Raw genomic sequence first — 22,629 nt, forward strand, 5'->3', positions numbered from 1 at the left:
CTCAATCAGAGCAGTATGAGAGACCTTGGTGCTGATGACCTTGCAGCCTTAGAACCTGATATGTCGTGGAACGGGTGGATGAACATAGAGCTCCTAGCATCCGGGTACCGTATATTTACTGCATCAGAAAACGTACACAACTGGGGTTTACATGCTCCTCTGAGCAGAATGCTAGAGTTTCTCAACTGTCCTCACCTCTCATGACCATTTTGCTTTATTTGTCACTCATTCTTTTTTTTGTGTGTGGTTTTTGGCCAGGGCTGGGTTTGAACCCGCCACCTCCGGCATATGGGACCAGCGCCCTACCCCTTTGAGCCACAGGCGCCGCCCTATTTGTCACTCATTCTAACCGTACAGAGCACGCTCCCATCTTTTCCCATGCAGTCTCCTTTGTTCTACCCCCAATCTGGGGTATGGCTGTGTCTGTTGACCTTTCCTTTGCCAAATCACAAAGCCTTCCATATTCCAGGCACCTGTTATTTGTTTTTATTTATTTATTTATTAAATCATAGCTGTGTACATTAATGCATTTATGGGGTACGATGTGCTGGTTTTATATACAATTTGAAATACTTGCAACAAACTGGTTAACATAGCCTTCACCGCCCTGTCTTAATTATTGTGTTAAGACATTTATACTCTACCCTTAAAATGTTAAACGGAACCGCAAGCTAGGAATACAAAATTATTTCTATTAAAAGATTGCTTTTCCATTATAAAAATAAAGTGCTTATTCAAAGAAGATGAGAGCTGAGCTTGCTGGCGGGCACCAAGCTACTTGGGAGGCTGAGGCAGGAGGATTGCTTGAGCCCAGGAATTTGAGGTTGCTGTGAGCTTTGATGACACCTGTGAATGGCCACTGTACTCCAGCCTAGGCAACACAGAGAGAACACATCTAAAAAGTAAAAATAATAAAAGTAAAAAAAGAAGAAGACAAGAGAATTATGATTTCTTCTCTTTTTCTTTTGCACAGATATGATTATTTTTTGCAGACATAATCTGCATAGACAATGTAACACCTCAATTTCTTCACTTACTACAGGGTCTTATTACTACTACTAAGCTTTCTGTACGAGGACTTAATTTGGTGTCATCAAAAGAATAATACTCTTTTGTTTTTTAATTTAATTTTATTTTTTCTGTTTTTTTATTTCAGGTTACTATGAGGGTACAAATGATAGATTATAATGTTTGCATTTGTTGGGTAAAGTCCCTGTTTTAGTTGTGCCCCTCACCCAGCAAGTGTGCCATATACCCTTACACTGTGTCCATTACATGAGCAGGGTTTTTTGTTTTGTTATGTTTTGTTTTGTTTTGTTTTGTTTTGTTTGAAACAGAGTGTCACTATGTCACCCTTGGTAGAGTGCTGTGGCGTCACGGCTCACAGCAACCTCAAACCCTTGGGTTTAAGCGATTCTCTTGCCTCAGCCTCCCGAGTAGCTGGGACTACAGGTGCCCACCACAATGCCCAGCTATTTTTTGTTGCAGTTATCATTGCTGTTTAGCTGGCCCGGGCCAGGTTTGAACCTGCCAGCGTTGGTGTATGTGGCTGGCGCTGTAACCACTGTGCTGAGCAGAGCAGGTTGTCTTTTAAAAAAACTTAAATTCAATTTTTTTTTTTAATTCCAGATTCTCGTGAGGGTAAAAACAACTAGGTTGCAATGTTTGCATCTGTTAGGTGGATTCCTCTCGTAGTTGTATCCTGCACCCTTACGTCGTGCCCGTTAAGCGGGAGCACACCCGTTCCCTTGCCGCCGCCTCTGCCGCCTCTCTTCCTGCTCACTCCTTCCCCCACCCCCAGCTTGGCTTGAATTGAGTTTTTCTCCTACATGGGCATGTATTCAGAGGTCCTCAAACTTTTTAAACTGGGGGCCAGTTCACTGTCCCTCAGACCGTTGGAGGGCCAGACTATAGTTAAAAAAAAAGAGAAACTATGAACAGATTCCTATGCACACTGCACGTATCTTATTTTGAAGTAAAAAAACAAAACGGGAACAAATACAATCACACTGCCGCATGTGGCCCACAGGCCCTAGTTTGAGGGCCCCTGTATGGGGGGTCTGCTGGCTACATTGGATACTGGCTTTTCCATTCTTGTGATACTTTACTAAGAAGAATGCATTTCCACTCCATTCAGGTTAATACCAAAGATATAAAGTCTCCATGAAAGAATAATACTTATAATGAACATTTTTGAGGCCAAGCATTTTTCTAAGGACTTACCCATAGTAATTCATTTAATTTTCAGAATGACCCTCTGCAGGATGTACCATTATCATACCCATTTTACAGATGCACCTGGAGGCACAGAGAGATCAAATAATTTGTTTAAAAGTCATATAGCTGCTGAGTGGTAGAGTCAAGATTTAAACCACGCTTGCAGTCTGACTTGAGTCTGTGCTTGCAGGTGTTGTGTGGCTCACTAGAACCTTGGAGCTAAACAGACCTACTCGCCCCTAGCTCTGCCACATGAAAAGTCAGGTCACCTCGAGCTGGCTTCCTCTCTCAGTCAGCTTACTGTCACATTTATATGACATGAACTTGGTGGAGCACTTTATCTCTCATCCAGTTCAAAGCATCTTTCCTCATCTTTAACTCAGGCCCAATCTGAAATTTTGAGGCCCAAAAGAGGAGCAAGGTGGACCTGGCTCTGCCCCTCCATCCCCAAAATGAGAACTCAGCCATTGCCCAATAATGGGATTTGGGCAGTGCGATTCCAGCTGAATTTTTGCATCTGCCCCCAAGAGCCAACCCCAGCTCCTTCTCTCCTAGGGGTACATCATGTGCCTGTCACCTGAGCAGATAAGAGACCTATGTGCTTTTCACAAGGTTTTGGCCCACTTGGCCGATAGAACAGATGTGCGTGTTGGCTCCAGCCAGCTTCTTGTTACCTCACATCCACAGGTTCAGGGCTCCCAGGGACAGAGAGGCTAGCCCCGTGATTACCTACAGGTCAACAGGCACCCAGGTAGGAAGAGACTTGTCTCCCCTTATGACAAGCCCCCCATAACAGTGACCTTAAGGCCTCTTTCTGGCCTGGGGGAGGCAGAGAGCAGCCCCATTTCTCCTTTTGGACAGGGGGAGGGAAGCAGTGCTGGCTGTCACTTCTTTCCCTGATTTTTGCCAAGAAATCCCTTCCTCTTAAAAAAGATGAAAGTTGTGCTTGCAGCAGGGGTCATTTTTTGTAGAGATGGGGGTCTTGCTACATTGCCCAGGGTGATCTCAAACTCCTGAGCTCAAGCAATCCTCTTGCTTCAGCCTCCCAAAGTGCTGGAATTAAGGCGTGAGCCATGGCACTGGCCCACACATGGTTTTTAAGCCACAGAGCCCCAAGCATGCTGTTCTGTTGATAGTATTACAGAAAGCACACGATGGGGGCTAAGATTAAAGTTTTGAGTACGTTGTAAGCCAGAAAACTGTCTTAGTTAATCACTGAAGTAAGGACTCAAGAAATTGTAACTAATTTTGTGTCTCGGCTATTCACCCAAGAAACAGAAGTCCTTTTATTTATATATACTTTTTGAGACAGAGTCTCACTCTGTGACCCTGGGTAGAGTGCTGTGATGTCATAGCTCACAGCAACCTCAAACTTTTGAACTCAAGTGATCCTCTTGCCTCAGCCTCCTGAGTAGCTGGAACTACAGGCGCCCGCCACAAGGCCTGGCTAGTTTTTCTATTTTAGTCATGACATGGATCTGGCACTTTCTCAGGCTGGTCTTGAACTCCTGAGCTCAAGCAATCCATCCGCCTCAGCCTCCCAAAGTGCTAGGATTACGGACGTGAGCGACCATGCCCGGCCAAGAAGCAGAAGTCTTTAATTTCTAAGGACTCAGAGTTTGTATGTGAAGTGGGGCTCACCCCTCCTTGGTTCCGACCCCTCCCATTCCACGTGTACCTTCCTTGGGGAGCTGTGGATTCCTGCCTTCCTCCCAGCTCCCACCATGCCCTGCCCTTCAGAGTCAGGGCCCCTCCGTTGTGCCTTGTCTCCTAAGCTCAGCGCCACCCACTGCTAAAGCACAGGGTTGACACAGTCTTGCTCATCTTGACAATTTAATAAGTAAGCCTGGGGCCCAGATGCCCAGTTTGACAATTTGGCATCTTGGAGTTGAAGGGAACCTTGGAAGTCACAGGTTCAGCCCCCTTGCTTACCAGAGGAGGGAGTCTGGGTAGCTGATAAGTGGTGGAGTTGACCCCAGGCCTGGTCCACTGCCAGACCCACCCCACTGCCCAGATGCTCAGCATTTGCAAGTTGGGAGCAGTTGGTGGGACCACGTCCTGCGAGGCCTTTGCCTTGCCTAAATCTAGGGAGTTTACATCTCCCTCCACCCCTGTCTCCCAGTTCTAAATGATATTGATCTGGCAGACCAGCACAGGGAAACTACTTGTGCAAAACTGGCAGATGGAGGGGTTTTCTTTTGTTCAGATTGGATTTCGAGGCAGTGGGCAAAAACCCATCCTATAGCCGCATCACCTTGGCAGAGCAACCCGCCCTCCAGACTATCTGCAAACCCAAAGTAATTACACACATTGTAATAACAGGGAATGAACCCCACCAGCGCTTGCTGTAGGTGGTGTCTGAGGTGAGTCAGCCCAGCAGGCCCCTGCCTGCTCCTCCTGGATAGGCGGCAATCTTTTCGAGCTCCAGCAAGATCTGTTTAATAGCTGGTGAGTGCTTTTGCTCTTTTCTCTAAGGGAAAATCAGATAGTTCTGGTCTACTTGGTAATTCCTTATTTCATAGAACCAGTACTACCAGGTGAGACTATAAAACTCTCCCTAGAGCACAGACTTGGTATTTCTAACTCTGATGAGATGTTTTCACCTCAGCCTGCCAGCTATTATCTACCAGTCCAAACATGTGGCTCCCTCTGCAAATAGGCCATGAAAGAGTTGTTGACACATGGTTGTCCAGGGATTTAGAGAAAGGAGAAGAAACTTTTTTTTTTTTTGAGACAGAGTCCCACTTTATTGCCCAGGCTGAAGTGCAGTGTCATCACCATAGCTCACAGCAACCTCCAACTCCTGGGCTCAAGCGATCCTCCTGCCTCAGCCTCCTGTAGCTGGGACGACAGGGCACCTGCCACCATGCCTGGCTCACTTTTCTGTTTTGTGTTGAGATGGGGCCTGGCTATGTTTCCCAGGTGGACTCCTGGACTTAAGTGATCTTCCTGCCCTGGCCTCCCAAAGTGCGGGGATTGAAGGTGTGAGCCACCGTGCCTAGCCCTGCATTCTCTGTTTTTGATTATCAGAGAAAATCCTGAAACATAAACTATTATTCCTGTTGTTCCCACCAATTCATGCTACCCAACGTCAGTCACCATTTCAGGGCCTTATGACCTTTTTCTAGAAGGAGGTATCCTAGAGATGAAATTTTGAAAGAAAAAAGTACAGTATCCTGATTTGATGTGATCTATTAATGCCCATGGCTTTGACTTCACTTTTACCTTTGGACTAGGTCGAAATAAAATATTTGTGGTAAGACATATTCAAGCCAAAAGGCAAAAATGCCTGCCTAAGAAGAATATGAGAGTCTGAGAGACGTGTGTTTATTAATAATTAAATCAGACAGTTATTTTATCAGCCCTAATTGTTTGACTTTCTGGCATCTCTTCTCCCCACCTTTCTGTGTGTTCTGGACTGTAATCTCACAAGTGGGTTAGAATTTCACTTAGACATCTGCCTGGTGTTGATGTCAGGGTACAGCCATCCTCACACACAGTACAGAGTATAAGCTAATATGTTATGGAAAATTATTTCCGGGGGCATCTATTAATGCTTTCAATTCCACTTCAATGCTGGCAATTTCACTTTAAAGACTAGATCCTTCAGAAGTCATAGCAGAGTGCAAGATACACCCACTGTGTGACATTTGAAATAGGAAAGTGTTGCCTGTAACTCCCATGCCCTTTAGTAGGAACTTGTTAAAATAAATTATGGTACAGTGACACTGTATAATACTATGAAGCTATTAAACAGAAAAGAGACCACCAGCCTTCAAAAATATTTGTGAAATATTGTTAAACAGATAAAGCAAGTTGTTGACCAATTCTAACGGGGGCTAAAAGACTCTATATAGCTCTTGACTCTGGCCATGACCAAGAACTCAAAGGATGTGCCCACATTGTAACCAGTAACCTCTGGAGAGCAAGGTGGGATTGAGAGATGGGATCGTGGATTGAGAGAAAAGTGTTTTCACATCTCTTTTTGTTTTTTTTTCCAAACATGACTTTGAGTAATTTTTACTTTTTGTATGCTTTTCTTTAAAATTAAAGAAAAGATTACTAGACTAAGTAATCCAGCAATGTAGAGAGGATTTAGGCTCAGGAAGCATTTCCTATACTAACACATGAAACCAAGAGGAACCCAATGGTCTCCGCTCAGCCAGCATTTATTATGCAGCACAGGAAAATCAGAGACTGAATTTGTGAATGCAGTTCCTGATCACGCAGCCTTTGGGTAGTCTGTGCTTTAGCGTCATGTGTATCATGCAGCCTGGGGTTTGTGAATGAAACAGATACCAGAAAAACTCCCTGCCCCTCTGTAATATCCGTATCGCCGCGGTGTACTTGTATTTGCATGTATAAGCCATAATCTCCTGTAAAATACTCTGTGATATTTCTGGACAATAATCAACCATACTTCATACACCAAGGGGAAAACCCCTTTTATTTCATCTTTGAAACCATAGCCAAGGTATGAAATTACACCTGACCGTGCCCAGCCTCAAAGTCACAGAACAGTCACTCAGTCTTTGACCCCCACTTCAACTCCCAAAGGAGCAGTTCTGCCTTATAATTGGATAGAAACATCGTTGAAGAGAAGAAAGACCTAAATGTACACAAACTCACAGGTTTGCTCTCATCCTAGCAAAGAACCATAGAACTTATTTCAAGTTTTAATTCTTCCTTATTTGGTTCTTTCATCCTCAGTGAAGCAGACCCTGTTCCCTGAGGTCTCACTCCAGTTCTTGCCCTTTGACAGTCTGTCTGCACCTTTCTTTTTTCTTTCTTTTCTTTTTTTGAGACTGAGTCTCAGTAGAGTGCTGTGGCACCACAGCTCACAGCAACCTCGAACTCTTGGGCTTAAGCGATTCTTTTGCCTTAGCCTCCCAAGTAGCTGGGACTACAGGCGCCCACCACAATGCTCAGCTATTTTTTGTTGTTGTTGTTGTAGTTATCATTGTTTTTTGGCAGGTCCGGGCTGGGTTTGAACCGGCCAGCTCTGGTGTATGTGGCTGGCGCCCTCGCTGCTGAGCTACAGGTACCAAGCCAGTCTGAGCATTTCTAACACACTTATCCTTGTGATATCAATAGTTACATACACGTCTTTGTTCCATTCCTGGATTATAATCTTGAGGCAACAGGGTTTTATCTCCAAGTTCCAGGGCCTAGAATGAACTCTTAGCTGACTAGGTGGTCAGCCTATGTATCCTGAATTAAATACATTTCTAAAAGTCAGTTTGTAGCATACTGTCAAATAAAGAAATACATGTTCAACTTTCTATGAGAAGCTTATACTTCAATAAAAAGTAAAGATAAGTGCAAATCATTACTACTGTAATAGTAATGCAGACAATAGGTTAACTTGTTTTCTTTTTCTTTTTTTTTCCCTTGGTGACAAGTCTCTTTCTGTGGCCCAGGCTGGAGTGTGTGTCATCACAGATCACTATAATGTCAAATTCCTGGGCTCAAGGGGTTCTCCCGCCTCAGTCCCTAGGACTACAGGTGTGTGCCATCGCACCCAGCTAATTTTTTTTTAATTAATTTTTTGCAGAGATAGCCTCTCATTATGTTGCCAAGGCTAGTCTCAAACTCTTGGCCTCCAGTGATGCTCCCCTCCTTGGCTTCTCAAAGCATTGGTATCACAGGCGTGAGCCACCATGGCTGCCCTAAGACTGGCATTTTAGAAAAACCCAACAGGAGACTCACAGACCAGTAGTAATGTTTAGATGTGGATCATTATCAATATATTAAGAAGATCTACACAGATACTGAACCTGTCTTGGAAATTCTTAGCTTTTGTGCCTCAAACATATAAGTAAACGGCTTGGGTTTCAAGTTGGTGATGTGGGCCTTTAGCACGGGTGACTCCATTTTGGTTTGGTCTGTCGGGTCCTAGTGCAGGAGCTCAGTCCTAACCGAAGGCCTCGCATAAAGTTTATTTAACCGGGCTTCCCCACCAATGCATCAATGTCTTGGTCACATGAGCCCCTCCCCACATGGACTACACATTCGGCTAAGTTGAGAGCTTTCCCCAGGGGGTGCTCTGGGCCTTGGGGTTTCTGTTGTGAAATCCCAGGTTTAGGTTGTTAGAGGAGACCATTCCTTGGTACCCAGAGCTTTTAGCTCTCTAACAGAGCTTTTAGCTCTCTAAGCAGAATTGGGACCTATCAGTTATAAACTAAACGAAGTGCAAAATTCATGTAATGTAGCCAACTTTCTGCTCAAAGAATTCTTGGCAGCAGTTGACACATTTTCCCCAAATATCAGGTGACTCCCTTTTATTCACAATGAGAAGATTTTACAACAGGAGGGCTTTTTTTTTTTTAGCCTACTTGAATATGAAACATTGCTGTTCAACCCTATAGTACTGTAACATTTCCTAAGGAGATAACTAAAAAACAAAACAAAACAAAAAAACCCAAACATGTCTGAGCCCTACACGATACTAATTAAATGAGAATCTCTTCCCATCCAGGGTAGGGAAAAATTAACATCAAGTTTGAGGGAGGTAGATAAACTACCCAAAGGCATGCCTGTATGATTTGGTGTTCAGTTAATTTACACCCACATATTTAATAAAATCATGGATTAGTCTAATATAGAGGGGCTGAATTTTTCGCCTTCTCTCCCATTTCCTAAGTGTCCTCACAGTGTTTCTCTGACAACCTTGGTGTACTGTTTACCTGATCATTTCCCCAGGCACACTCCTCTTCCCTGCTGCCCACATTGTTTGAGAGAGAGCACATTTTTCTGGTTTTTATTTTTCATTGTGGTAAAATACACATAACACAAAAGTTAGCATTGTAACAATATTTTTAATCGCACAGGCCGTTCCTATTGTTGTGCAACTGTCACCACCATCTGCCTTCACTTTTCCACCTTCCTTAACTGAAATTCTGTATCCATTGAACAATCAATAACTCCCCATTCTCCTTTTCACCAGTCCATGGCAACCACCATTCCACTGTATGTCTCTATGAATTGACGGCTCTAAGTCCCTTATATGAGTGGAGTCATACAATATCTGTCCTGTGACTGGCTTATTTCTCTTAGCATAATGTCCCCTAGAGTCGTTCATGCTGTAGCGTATATCAGAATTTCCTTTTTTAAGGCTAAATAATATTCTATTTTATGTATGTATCACACTTTAAAATCTGTTTGTCCATGGATGGACACTGGGCTTGTTTCCACCTTTCAGCTTTTTGTGAGTAGTGATGCCATGACCACAGGTGTGCAAATAGCTTTTTGAGACCTTGATTTTAATTCTTTTGTGTGTGTACCCAGAAGTGGAATTGGTGGCTCATATGGTAGTTCTATTTTTTAGTATTTTGAGGAACCACTATTTGTTTTTCAGGGATGGTCACTTACCATTTTACATTCCCATCAACAGGCTCCAATCTCTTCACATCCTTAACACTTGTTATTTGATGGGTTTTGTTTGGTTTTGGTTTTTGAGACAGTCTTACTTTGTTGCCCTCGGCAACACTCCACAGTCCCGCAGTGCGTGTGAGGTAGTGAGATAGAGCCCTTTTGTACCAGCAGATGATGGTGTCTCCAGAAATTCTACCCCAAGCCATTTATGCAGCATTAAGTTTTGGGTTTTTGTTTTGTTTTGAGACAGTCTTACTTTGTTGCCCTGGGTAGAATGCCATGGTGTCATAGCTCATGGCAACCTCAAACTCTTGGGCTCAAGTGATTCTCTTGCCTTAGCCTCCCAAGTAGCTGGGACTACCGTGCCTGCCACAATGGCCGGCTAGATTTTCTCTTTTTTAGTAGAGATAGGATCTCACTCCTGGTCAGGCTCAAACTCCTGAGCTCAAGGGATCCTCCCACCTCAGCCTCTCAGAGTGCTAGGATTACAGGCATGAGCCATTGCACCTAGGTATGAAGGAAGATGGTTTAAAAGAACTTGGATTTTAAGGAAATTCCTTCTTTCCTCAAAGATAAATTTTTAAATTTCCTTATATTCAGACAAATATGATAATTAGGATAGGCATTTTATTTTTATTTTCTTTTCAGGATAGAAATTTTAAAAGGAAAGGATAGTAAAATAGCAGCTTACTTCTGATAATTTATTTTAAATGCCTTGATTCCTTTCCTCCTATCAAACTGAAGGACTTTAAGCCACTTTAGATGCTGCTGTGTGGGCCCTGGCACAGCGGCTCACACCTACAATCCCAGCACTTTGGGAGGCTGAAGGAGGAGGATCACTTGAGGCCACGAGTTTGAGACCAGCACGGACACACAGAATGCCCCCATCTCTAAGAAAAAAAGTTACTCCAAGCTTCTTACCCTTCTGTTCTCCAAGATTTTTTCCCCCAAATATGCATTTATGAATCCATTTAAAATACATCATTAAACTCACTACATGTTAGCATAAAATACTTTTTTTTATTGTTGGGGTGCAATAGACCAGGTTATACTGATTGCATTTGTTAGGCAAAGTCCCTCTTGCAATCGTGTCTTGCCCCCAAAAGGTGTGGCACACACCAAGGCCCCCCCCTCCCTCTCTCTGCTCTTCCTTTCCCCACCCCTCCCTCCTTCTTTCTCTCTCTGCTCTCCACCTCCCCCACCCCCACCATGTCCTTTGTTCTCCAAGATTTTATATAAACTTAACTTATAGTTCCTTTACTCCCTTTGCATCCACATTTTTATGAACTCAGTTCTTACGTACACCTTTGTCTTTGGCACACACAGCCAACCTCACTCAGAAAGTGTTCTCTTCTACAAAACCAGTATGAAGTTCATCCTGGAACTTCACGCTGAGTTCAGACAAGATGTCCGAGCAGAAATCTCCAGTGTGCGTCATCGGTGCAGGGGTGGTTCTTAGCTCCTCGGCATCTGGAGGATGAGATGAACTCACCCATTCAAGGGTCGCATGCTCGTCACATGTCACATGGTGTGTGCTCCTCAGCCATCAGTTGCTGAGACCCACGTGAGGAATGAGGGAGGTGGGGGGTGGCGGCATGGGGGCTTGGTCTCCAAGGCTGGCTCAGAATAGGGGAGACTTACGTGTATACGCTTCAGCGCCCGGGACTCCTGTGCAGTGGAGTTCATGCAGAACTGAAGGTTGCCACGGCCCACACGTGAGTTGAGCACCCAGATGCTTGGCAGTGGCTACACAGGCAGGAATGCCCGTGAGACTGGAAGGGGTTTGGGGGTAGGAAGAGGGGGCGCAGAGAACAGCATGAAGAACAGCAGTCCGAGCTGTGATCTGAATTCTAGGTCCTTTTTCCTTCCTTCCTTCCTCCTACCTTCCTTCCACAGGTAGCTGCCATTAACTCTGCCTTAGACACGAGCTGATTCCCACAGTCTCCCGCAGTCAGGATCCTTTACCCCTAAGCTCTCGTCTAGTGCAGAAGAGGAGGGAGGCTCCAGACCTGGGGAGCAAGCACCCTGTGGGCTGGCACAGACAGGGCACAGAACCCAGACTGGGGGTTTGGAGAAGGCATCCCAGGGGAAGTGATGTCTGGGAGACCTTGCAGATAAGGCAGATGAAGCTGATGAGAAGGTTTTGGGGGTGGCCTTGCAGGCCGACACAACCCCCCGTAGTTTTTCAGGCCTTCCCCAGAGCCACACGACCCACCCGGTTTCAGCCATTCCTTAAGGACTGCTTTCAGAATCACTGCTTATCTCCTCAGCAAACCGGGTCTTCCCTTGGCTCTCAAAACCCGTCACCTTTCTGCTTTTAATGCTGTCACCTCCTGCTTTTCTTCTCTCCTCTCTGATGTCTGTTCTCTGCTTTCCTCCTGCCTTCCTCTACCACCAAAATGTAGGTGTTCATGTTCTGCTGTGACCTCACAGCTGGCCCTCCACTGCCAGGCCCATACTCCCATGTGCAGATGTCCCTCTCCAGCCTCTCCTGGGGACCAGGACCATGTTTGCAGCTCCCACAGTCATCTCCTGAGCCTGGCCTCGCTGTCTTACCTGCCACCTCTGTAACAGTCACAATTTCACCTCCTTTTGCTCATCCCTTAGTGATTGAACCTCTGCAGTGGCTCCTCCTCCCCTCCTCTCCTGGAGGAGCACCGTGGGGATCTCCTTAATCCTGGCCTCCCCTATCCCTGTCACCTGGCCTCTATACTGTCCCCTGCCCCCATGTGTCCCTCACTCTGCAGCCCGATCCTAGCCACCTCAGAGGACACCCTGCTTCTGATGAATGCCCCTCTGTGACTTCCCGTTTTCTGTGAAATGACCTCTAGCTCTTTACACACACCTGTTTCCCCTTCCCAGCTCCTTCTTGCCCCTCTTGTTACCTTTAAGACTAAATGCCTCTTCCTCCCAAGTCCCCGCTGCCCCCAGCAGGGCCCCTCAAATGTGTTTGTCTCCAAGAAACCACCTCTCACTTTTATTGTCAAAATAAACGTCTCTTCTCTGATTATGCCTGAACCTCCCTGTTGGAACACACATCGGCTTTGCACTGTAGGTCTCCACGTGGTCTCTGTTTCCACACATGGGACCTTGAGGTCAAGGGTTCAGGGCTTGTATCTTTATATACAGGCTCCAGTATGGGGGCTGGTACATATTATCTGCTCGATAAATCAGAGTCAAATAAAGGCACGCGTGTGTTTTCGGTAAGACCATAAAACATATAAAAATAAGTCTTTTCGGATTTCACTCTTAGGAAACGAACCTGCAGAGTAACACCACCTGACAACCAGAGCTGAGAACAAAGGTCACAGCTTTAAATCCTGTCGTCTTTCTCACCTTCACGAGTGATTGAGTCCTCTTCCCTGTCTGCATCGCGGGGAAGGTTCTGGCCAGACATTGTTCCTTGGTAAAATTTTCTCCAGATTAGGAGAAATCAAGTTGAACACTTGATTATAAACACGCATTCTACTGACAGAAAAGTTTGTTTTAGCAGGGACCTCAAATACCACAAAATCTGTCAGGTTCTAACATTTGTGTATCTTGACACCACCTGAAGTTCCCGTTGGTTCCCTGGGCCCACGTTTCCAGTTCAGTGAGCAGGACCGTGATTGCTGATGACAGAGCGCAGAGACCTGCCTGGTCCTGCTGGAGTTTTGCAGCTGTGAGAAGGCAGGTCTGCACACGACCTGTGGAGGGAAAAGGAACGGCCCTAATGTCATGGGCCTTCTGGGTTTAGCCTCGTGGAAGTTTGCCTAAAGAGAGATTTCTGTTCCTTCAGAGACTTCCTGTAACTCTTACCCCCCCACACACTCTCCCTCACTTTGTCTCTAACACACCCATAAATACAAACTTGCACACTCCTAACTGAATGAGGGAAGTGTGAGGAGAAAGTTCTCCAGCTACAAGAAAAAAATATCATGTGAATTAGGGTAAGCAGTTTGCTTTTTTTGTTCCAGTAAAAACAGTGGTTAGTGGGGAAGGGAACCCAAACAGAAACAAGAAATATTTGGATTACTTAGGGGTAAAATCTAGGTGGTAAGACGTGGGAATACACCTGTGTGGAAAAAAAATTAGACCTCCGATCAGGCAGGTTTATGTGTGCTGCTGAGACATGGAGATTGCTGGGCTTGGGTTGAGGTGAAAGACTTCTTAGAAAGTTAAGAAAGAAAGACTGTTTAAAATCCTTAAAGCAGGGGCAGCGCCTGTGGCTCAGTGAGTAGGGCGCCGACCCCATATATCGAGGGTGGTGGGTTCGAATCCCACCCTGCCAAACTGCAAAAACAAAAATCTCTAAAGCACATAACACCATGGAGTTAGCCCATCTTTAGGGGTGAAACTCTCAGAGACTGGAGGATACAGCAGCTCCAAACCACACCTACCCAACAGCCTCCTCCAGACACAGATAAGGGATCCAAGGCCCAAGGTGATATCTGGTGGCCTGAGGTTATAAAACTCTTGTGTTTTTTCTGCAGTACTATGGATGGAAGGGGTGATATCATCTGACACGCAAGTTTAGTTGTGTAAAGATAGGGTTAACATAAACAAAGCTGTACTGGGCTGCTCCCCTCTGCCGACTTCATGGAAAACCCACACACACACCTGTCCAAGAAGATGAGCGTAAATCCCTCCCACCACATATGCCATAGCATGGCCTTGACTGTAAAAATACAGCCCCTGTCAGAGGGGCAGAGACGGGACACCTCTCAAGAAGTTCGGACACCACTTCTTCACAGTTTTAGCTGCTTTGGAATGTTTATTTATTTATTTTTGAGACAGACTCTCATTCCATCGCCCTGGAATCCCAAGGTGTCATAGCTCACAGCAACCTCAAACTCCTGGGCTCAAGAGATCCTCTTGCCTCAGCCTTCCAAGTAGCTGGGAGTACAGGCACCCACCACAGCGGCCGGCTATTTTTATAGAGACGGAGTCTACCTCTAGCTCAGGCTGGTCTCGAACTCCTGAGCTCAGTGCTAGGAATACAGGGTGAGCCACCATGCCTGGCTGCAATGTACACACACACACATATATATTTTTTTTAAAGTAGGCCAGGTGTGCTGTCTCATACCTGTAATCCCAGCACTCTGGGAGGCCGAGGCTGGTGGATCACTTGAGCTCAGAGTTCAAGACCAGCCTGAGAAAAGCAAGACTCCATCTCTGATAAAAATGGAAAACTAGCCAGGCAATATCATGGGCATCTGTAGTCACGGCTACTTGGAAGGCTGAGGCAAGAGGATCCCTTGAGCCCAAGAATTTGAGGTTGCTGTGAGCTATGATGACACCATGGCACTCTACCCAGAGTAACAGTGAGACTCTGTCTCAAAAAAAAATTTTTTTTAAAAGTAAGTATGATAGATTAGGGAAAGAATTGTATTTTGGACTGAGAAACAACAACCCCAACCAAAAGCAGGTAAGAAATAAAATAAAGAATATAACCCATAATGTAAAATAAAAATAAAGCAACAGCCCATTGTTGCGTGCATTGATAGGTTTTTTTAAAAATAGAAACTTCAGCGCATTTCACAAATGCTTGAGTGTCCACCGTGTAGCAAGAACAGTTCTGGGCTCTGGGACCCAGTGCAGGGAACAGATAAACACGAGCCCTTGCCCTTGAGGGGAACGATGGCTCACCACCATTCAAAGAACGTTCTTAGGAGCTCCCCACCCCACGTTTTGGTGGAAATTTAACTAGGTTGGATTATTGATAATATCTCCATGGCTATGATTTTAATGAAGGTTGCTTTTTGGTTTTTAGGGAGAAGAAAATGGCTTTCCAGATAGTACTGGAGATCCCCTTTCAGGTAAATAATTGACTTCAAAGATATCCAGGCTGCAGTGACAGCTAGCGTGGCTAAATTAAAGATACTTTGAGACTGTGTTTGTTGTTCACTTTAAAAAATCTGTATTTCAGAATAGAGCAACTTCCCACACTCCACGCCATGGTGAACTGCAAGGGAAGTAGTAGCTTACAGAATTGCAAAACACTAAAAAATCAGAACATGCTGTATGTACTCAACTTTTGTTTCCCCCTTAGAAACATGGTATTAGAAAACTTACCAACATGGCTTAGTGCCCATAACTCAGTGAGTAGGGCACCGGCCACATACACCGAAGCTGGCAGTTCAAGTCCGGCCTGGGCCAGCTAAACAACAATGACAACTGCAACCAAAAAGTAGCTGGGCTTGTGGTGGGCACCTATAGTCCCAGCTACTTGGGAGGCTGAGGCAAGAGAATGGCTTAAGCCCAAGAGTTGGAGGTTGCTGTGAGCTGTGATGCCATGGCAATCTATGGAGGGTGACAGAGTGAGACTGTCTCAAAAAAAAGAAAAAGAAAACCTACCAACATGTTAGTAGCAGTTATCTCTAAGGGTGAGAGTCCAGGTGATTTTTTTTTTTTTTTCAGTTCAACAGATTTTTATTTATTAAGGGCCCACTGTAGGCTAGGCTCTCTGAAGAAGCCATGTGACAAAACTAAAGCTCTGTGGGACAGAAATTGGGGTTCTGGGTCCAGTTTGGCCACCACATGACTGTGATAAGAGAAGGCAAAGGAGACATTGGGCCAGGTAAACTTCATGGAAATCTAATGTTCAGGGGCCCATTGGAACTTGCCTTCCTCGGACCGCACCCAGCCCCCACCAGAGGCCAGGGCCATGGTTAATAGGAATCCCTCTTCCCCAGATGCGTCAGCCCTGAATTGGGCCATGTGAGAAAGCAAAATGCATCTTTGCATCCGATCAGAAGTGATTTTTATTTTCTTTCCACTATTGTATATTTCTAAAATGTCAAACATGAGCTGGTATCAGAACCCTTCCCCTGTTTATTTAATGTAGTGTGCACAAACTTTATGGCCTCCTGTATAACAAGTGATCAGCTGTAGGCCGATACACACAAAGCACGGTGCGATAACCAAGGAAATCTCTGAAAGGTTAACTGTGATTGGTCTGGGTAGTGGAGTATGAATTTTTTCCCCCATATACTCATCTGAATTTTCAGATTTTCTGTGACAAGCACTGTTTTTTTTTTTGAAACAGGGTCTTGCTCCTTTGCCCAGGCTGGAGCACAGTGGCATCATCATAGCTCACTATAACCTTGAACTTCTGGGCTCAAGCGATCCTCCTGCCTCAGCCTCTCAGTGGCTGGTATTACACCACACCCAGCTCATTATTCTATTTTTTTGTAGAGCCAGTGTGTCATTATTGCCCAGGCTGGTCTCGAACTCCTGACCTCAAGGGATCCTCCTGCCTCAGCCTCCCAGAGTTCTAGCATTACAGATGTGAGCCACTGTGCCTAGTCTACATATTTCTTTTCTAATTAATAAAAAAAATCCACATTTAATTGCTTTAAGATTAACACCCCACACAGCCATATGACATGTTAGCTAAAATAAAAATGAATAAAGAATTTTGTTAAGGAATATTTATAAACCCTTCAAAGACTCTTCTGAATTACGGTCTAAATTTTGTTTTTTGAGACAGTCTCACCTGTTACCCTCGGTAGAGTGCTATGGCATCATAGCTCACAGCAACCTCAAACTCTTGGACTTAAGCAATTCTCTTGCCTCAGCCTCCTGAATAGCTGGGACTCAGGTGCCGGCACAGCACCCGTCTATTTTTAGAGACGGGGTCTCGCTCTGGCTCAGGCTGGTCTCCATATCTGAGCTCAAGCAATTCACATGCTTTGGCCTCCAGGAGTGCTAGGATTATAGGCTGACACCCCCCCCCCACCACCGCCCTGGCCCTGAATTAGGGTCATTATTAATTAATAGATTAACTTTAATCAAGTTTCTGGTTATCTCCAAAAATTTTTACCTGTGTCCAAATGAAAAGGTCCCTTGGAGGAGCTAGTGAGTACAGACGCAAACACCAGGCAGAGCACAGAGAGAATAAACTTTCAACAACAGTAGCAGCAACATGCTAATGCCCTGCGGGCCCCTGAGCAGAAGGCCCCTGTGCTGGTCCGTGTCAGTCCCACCTGGCTTGGCCCTCAGGAGCATTCAGGGGTGGTGTTTTGTTTTCCATAAACAAGTAGATGAGAGACATTGAGTTAATGGTTTTGCTCTTGATTGAACAACTGGCAAAAGCAGGTCCACGTATTTCATCTTTGAATGAGGATAGCACCGTAAGACTTACTTTATTCTGTTTTCTTTACAAACACTAATTTGGCACAGACTCAGTTCCAGGCACTCATTAAACACTACACGGATAAATGTGAAGTGCCCAGGAGACCCCTGTTATTTTCTTCACCGTGGTGACTGCAGCGTCACTCATCACTGGGTCACATGGGAGCAAGAGGGATTCAAGGCCCAGGGCTGGCCAGGAGCCTGCTCCCAGGGATCACAGCAGGATGCCTATGCAACCCTGCAGACACTGAAGGCTGAGTGTCCTACAGACAGGCGAAATTTGGACAACGCTAAAGCCAGACGTTCCCAAAAGTCCATCTTGGGGCTGCTGAACTCCATTACCCCAAAGCTTGCTACTTACCCTAGATGAGGCCATAGCGTTCTTTTTTTTTGAGACAGAGTCTTTGTGGCCCTGGGTAGAGTGCTGTGAGATCACAGCTCACCTCCAACTCCTGGGCTAAAGCGATTTTCCTGCCTCCGCCTCCCAAGTAGCTGGGACTACAGGCGCCCGCCACAATGCCTGGCTATTTTTTGGTTGCAGCCGTCATTGTTGTTTGGCGGGCCTAGGCTGGATTCAAACCCGCCAGTTCAGGTATATGTGGCTGGCACCTTAGCCGCTTCAGCCAGGTGCTGAGGCAGCCTGGCAATTTTTTGGTTGTAGTTGTCATTGTTGTTTAGCAGGCCCAGACTGGGGTCGAACCAGCCAGCCTGGGTGTGTGTGGCTGGCACCCTACCCACTAAGCTACAGGCGCCACAGAGGCCCTAGCTTTTATTGAATTCTCATCATTTGAAAACTTCAGCTATTGGAGATCCAGTCTATACTTGGTTAAAATAAGCCACATAGGAAACTTGGAGGACTCTCAGGTGAAAGATTGGTCAGGAGTGAGGAATGACAGGGGACAGTTTGGAATCAGGGAAGAGAATGAATACAATTCACAAACCATTCCCAATGGGAAAGCAGAGCCCCTTGGAGGTACATTGAGTACAGCTGCCAACACCACCTGGGGGCAGAAAAAGTATAAGAAAGTAAAAGACTAGGGCAGTGCCTGTGCCTCAGTGGGTAGGGCACCAGGCCCATATACTGAAGGTGGCAGGTTCGAACCCCGCCCAGGCCAGCTAAAACAGCAGTGGCAACTGCAACAAAAATAGCCGGGCGTTGTGGCAGGTGCCTGTAGTCCCAGCAACTGGGAGGCTGAGGCAAGAGAATCCTCCTAGCCCAAGAGCTGAAGGTTGCTGTGAGCTGTGACGCCACAGCACTCTACCCTGGACGACAAAGTGAAACTCTGTCTCTAAAAACAAAAAACAAACAAACAAAAAAAGAAAGTAAAAGACTATTCTATGGATGCTCTGTAGTTTAAACTACAGAAAATTATGTCCAGTTTACTGTTAAAGGAGACATTGAAGTTTTACTCTGTTTTTATAGAAATTTTCAAAATGAAAACACTGGGGCATTAAAGGAATAAGGCTCAGTAATATATATTTTATTTTATTTTATTTTATTTTTTGAGACAGTCTCAAGCTGTCACCCTCAGTAGAATGCCGTCTCATCACAGCTCACAGCAACCTCAGTAATATATATTTTAAAGATTCCCCAAATAAGATTTTTATTTCTCCACTGTGCCCGATAAATTGAAGCATCACTCTTGTATTTAAAAACTAAAGAAACTGGCCCAGCGCTGCGGCTCATGCTTGTAATCCCAGCACTCTTGGAGGCCCAGGCAAGTGGATTGCTTGAGTTCAGGAGTGTGAGACCAGCCTGAGCAAGAGTGAGACCCATCTCTACTAAAAATAGAAAAACTGAGGCAAAAGGATCACTTGAGCCCAAAAGTTGGAGGTTGCTGTGAGCTGTGATGATACCATGGCACTCTACCTAGGGCCACAGCTTGAGACTCTGTCTCAAAAAAAGAACCATCAGATCCTTTCCCTACTAAAATAATTTAAAAAATAAAAACTGAAGGAAAACCCTGGTTCTGGTAATCCTTTCTCGTGGCAGCGTTATGACGCATCTCCTTGACACTTTCATGCTAGTTGCTAGTGTTTCAAGGATGACTTTCTGGCATTCAGCATTTGCCTAATCTAACATTCCCAAAGATTTGATTGAAAAATAGGATTTTCAGTGTTTTCAAATTAGGTTTAAAAGGGACACTAGGTTAATACATTGTTGACTGGTGATTTTACGCAGAAACTATTCATGTTTCCCAGGAAGCAATGTGTTAATATGTTTGTGTTACGTCATTTCAGAACCACATGAATCAAATTCACAGCAAATTCCCTGCTGAATTTTAGCCTGGGTCCTTTCACATGTGAGAATTTGCTTCTTTTGTTCCATTTGTCTTCCTCACTCCAGTTTTGTTCAAGGACAAGTTTGAGGTTCGGCGTGATTTCCTTGCTTGGACCCACCCAAGGTGTCAGTTAGGCACCTCAGTTCTCTGCCAACTCGATGTCTCCTTAAAAGGCTGTTTTAGAGAAAATGAAATCAGGTTGTTTTCCCCTTTGGTTGAGAGATCAAACGCCCACCAAAAGCCCTTGGGTCAGTTTCTGAGCAGATAAAAATAATTCTTCATCACTTTCCAACTCCTAGCCTGAAACTCTGATGAATAGTGTAGCGTGCGTGAGTCCCAATCCCGTGGTTTATCAAAGCCCATAACTGACATTTTAAATATGTTTATTTCCAACCTCACTGGAAACTACACACAGAAGAAAAGCATGAAATTTACCCTCTTATTAAACATGACTTACTATGCGACCCTACTTTGACACTGGTTGGTATTTTGCAGATTCCAAATCTGATAATGTGTGGACACACGTGGGATAATGTTATTTTATTTCAGAACCACGATACTTTGCTGTCTCTAAAGTTGCCAGTATAAAATGTTTACTCCTTAAGACGTGGTTACCCTGGGAACATTATCACAAAGGATCTGCGGGCCAGCGGTGGTCCTGGAACACTTTGGAGGGCAGCACTCTGTGGTAATAGCTAACCAAAGCCAGAGTGTGCGAGATAAAAGGGCCCCTCCCCTGCAGCGAGGCACATAAGTCAATCTGTGATCCGCTGCCAACATCCTGGCTGCAGACACTAGGCTCAACTAATCATGACCTTTGTGAATTCTGAATCTTGTTCCAGTTCACAATTACCTGTTAATTGACTGGTATTTTGTAACCTGCCAGCAGCATACTTAGTAGCACCAGTGTATACTAACCTTCTTTCCTTTTTGTTTTTTTTTTTTTGTGGGGGAGTGGATACTAACCTTCTTTCCTTTTTTGGGGGGTTGATACTAACCTTCTTTCCTTTTTGGGGGGGTGGATACTAACCTTTCCTTTTTGTTTTTTTTGGGGGGTGGATACTAATCTTTCCTTTTTGGGGGGGTGGATACTAACCTTTCCTTTTTTGGGGGGGTGGTGCATATTAACCTTCTTTCCTGTTTTTCTTTTGGGGGGGTGGATACTAACCTTTCCTGTTTTTTTGGGGGGGTGGATACTAACCTTTCTTTTTTGTTTTTTTTGGGGGGTGGATACTAACCTTCTTTCCTTTTTGTTTTGTTTTTTTGGGGGGTGGATACTAACCTTTCCTGTTTTTTTGAGGGGTGGTGGATACTAACCTTTCCTTTTTTGTTTTTTTTTTGGGGGGGGTGAATATTAACCTTTCCTTTTTGGGGGGGGGTGGATACTAACTTTGTTTTCCTTTTTTTGGGGGGTGGTGGATACTAACCTTCTTTCCTGTTTTTTTTTTTGGGGGGGTGGATACTAACCTTTCCTTTTTTTTTTTTGGTGCGGGGGCGGGGGGACAGGGTCTCACTCTATTGCCTGGGACAGAGTGCAGTGGCATCAGCCTAGCTCACTGCACCCTCAAATGCTTGGGCTCAAGCGAACCTCCTGTCTCACCCTCTCGAGTACCTGGGACCAGAAGTGCACACCACCCTGCTCAGTTAATTTTTCTCTGTTTTTTGGTAGAAACTGGGCCTCGAACTCCTGGCCACAAACATTCCTCCTACCTGTAATCCATTGCTTTGGAAAGCCAAGGCGGGAGCATTGCTTGAGGTCAGGAGTTGGAGACCAGCCTGGGCAGCATAGTGAGACCCACATCTCTACCAAAACAAACAAACAAAAACTGTATTTGTGAAAAAGGATGAAGAGGAAGGAGAAAGGAAGAGAAAATGCTCTGTAGAAAGATCCCCTTGTCTGCTTGTGAGTGTGGAAAATAACGTGTATCCAAGAACTCTTAATCTCCCAACAGACAATATATCTCTCAAAGAGTAAGGTTGTAATTCCAAAATCTGATTCCAGCAGGCCCTCCAGACTAAGTGCTTACTCTGTCCAATGTTTTTAAGACAGGTGGTGGTTTTCAATTCTGGGTGCACTTAGAAATCCTAGGGGAGCTTTTAAAAATCCTCAGGTCCTGCCTGGAGCCCCAGACTAATTAAATAAGCCTCTCTGAGGGTGGGAACAGACACCAGGTTTTTGTGAATTTCCCCCAGGGTGGGGTTGGTCTCTATCTGCTGCCCGGGCTGAGAAGCACTGCTTTCCCAGAGGCTGTTGGTTACCAGTACTCACCTGTGACTGCTCTAGTCCTTGCTGTGCGCTTACTTACTCTGTAGGAGGAGGGAGCTTTAATGTATTGTCTCCTTCAGTCCTCTAAGCACCTGGGGAGATGGGCGTCATCCTGTTCAGAGAGTGAGACAGTACGTTTGGCAGGCTTAGTAATGTTGGAGTCGCACATTTGCACAGGCTTAGCTGCCTCTAAAGCTCTGGCTGTTCATCTCCATGGCACACAGCACAAGTCCTTCTCCAAGGCAACCAGTAATCTTTTGGCAGCCTTGTATATGTAAGCTCAGTTAGCACTAAAGAAAGGGTCAGTTGGGGTCAGGTGCAGTGGCTCATGCTGTAATCCCCACACTTTGGGAGACTGAGGCAGGAGGATCACTT

At 45.1% G+C, this 22,629-nt stretch overlaps 1 protein-coding gene across 2 annotated transcripts in view; it reads left to right on the forward strand.

Annotated features, from left to right (window-relative positions):
* EDARADD (EDAR associated via death domain) overlaps window positions 1–22,629 on the forward strand; it is a 68,802-nt gene that overhangs the window by 37,168 nt on the left and 9,005 nt on the right. For both annotated transcript variants that reach the window (XM_053604303.1, XM_053604304.1), the window contains exon 5: window positions 15,344–15,389. In XM_053604303.1, the coding sequence (XP_053460278.1) occupies window positions 15,344–15,389 (46 nt within the window). The remainder of the gene's footprint in view (window positions 1–15,343; window positions 15,390–22,629) is intronic.

Source organism: Nycticebus coucang, chromosome 10 (assembly GCF_027406575.1).
Source record: "Nycticebus coucang isolate mNycCou1 chromosome 10, mNycCou1.pri, whole genome shotgun sequence".
Classification (NCBI taxonomy): domain Eukaryota; kingdom Metazoa; phylum Chordata; class Mammalia; order Primates; family Lorisidae; genus Nycticebus; species Nycticebus coucang.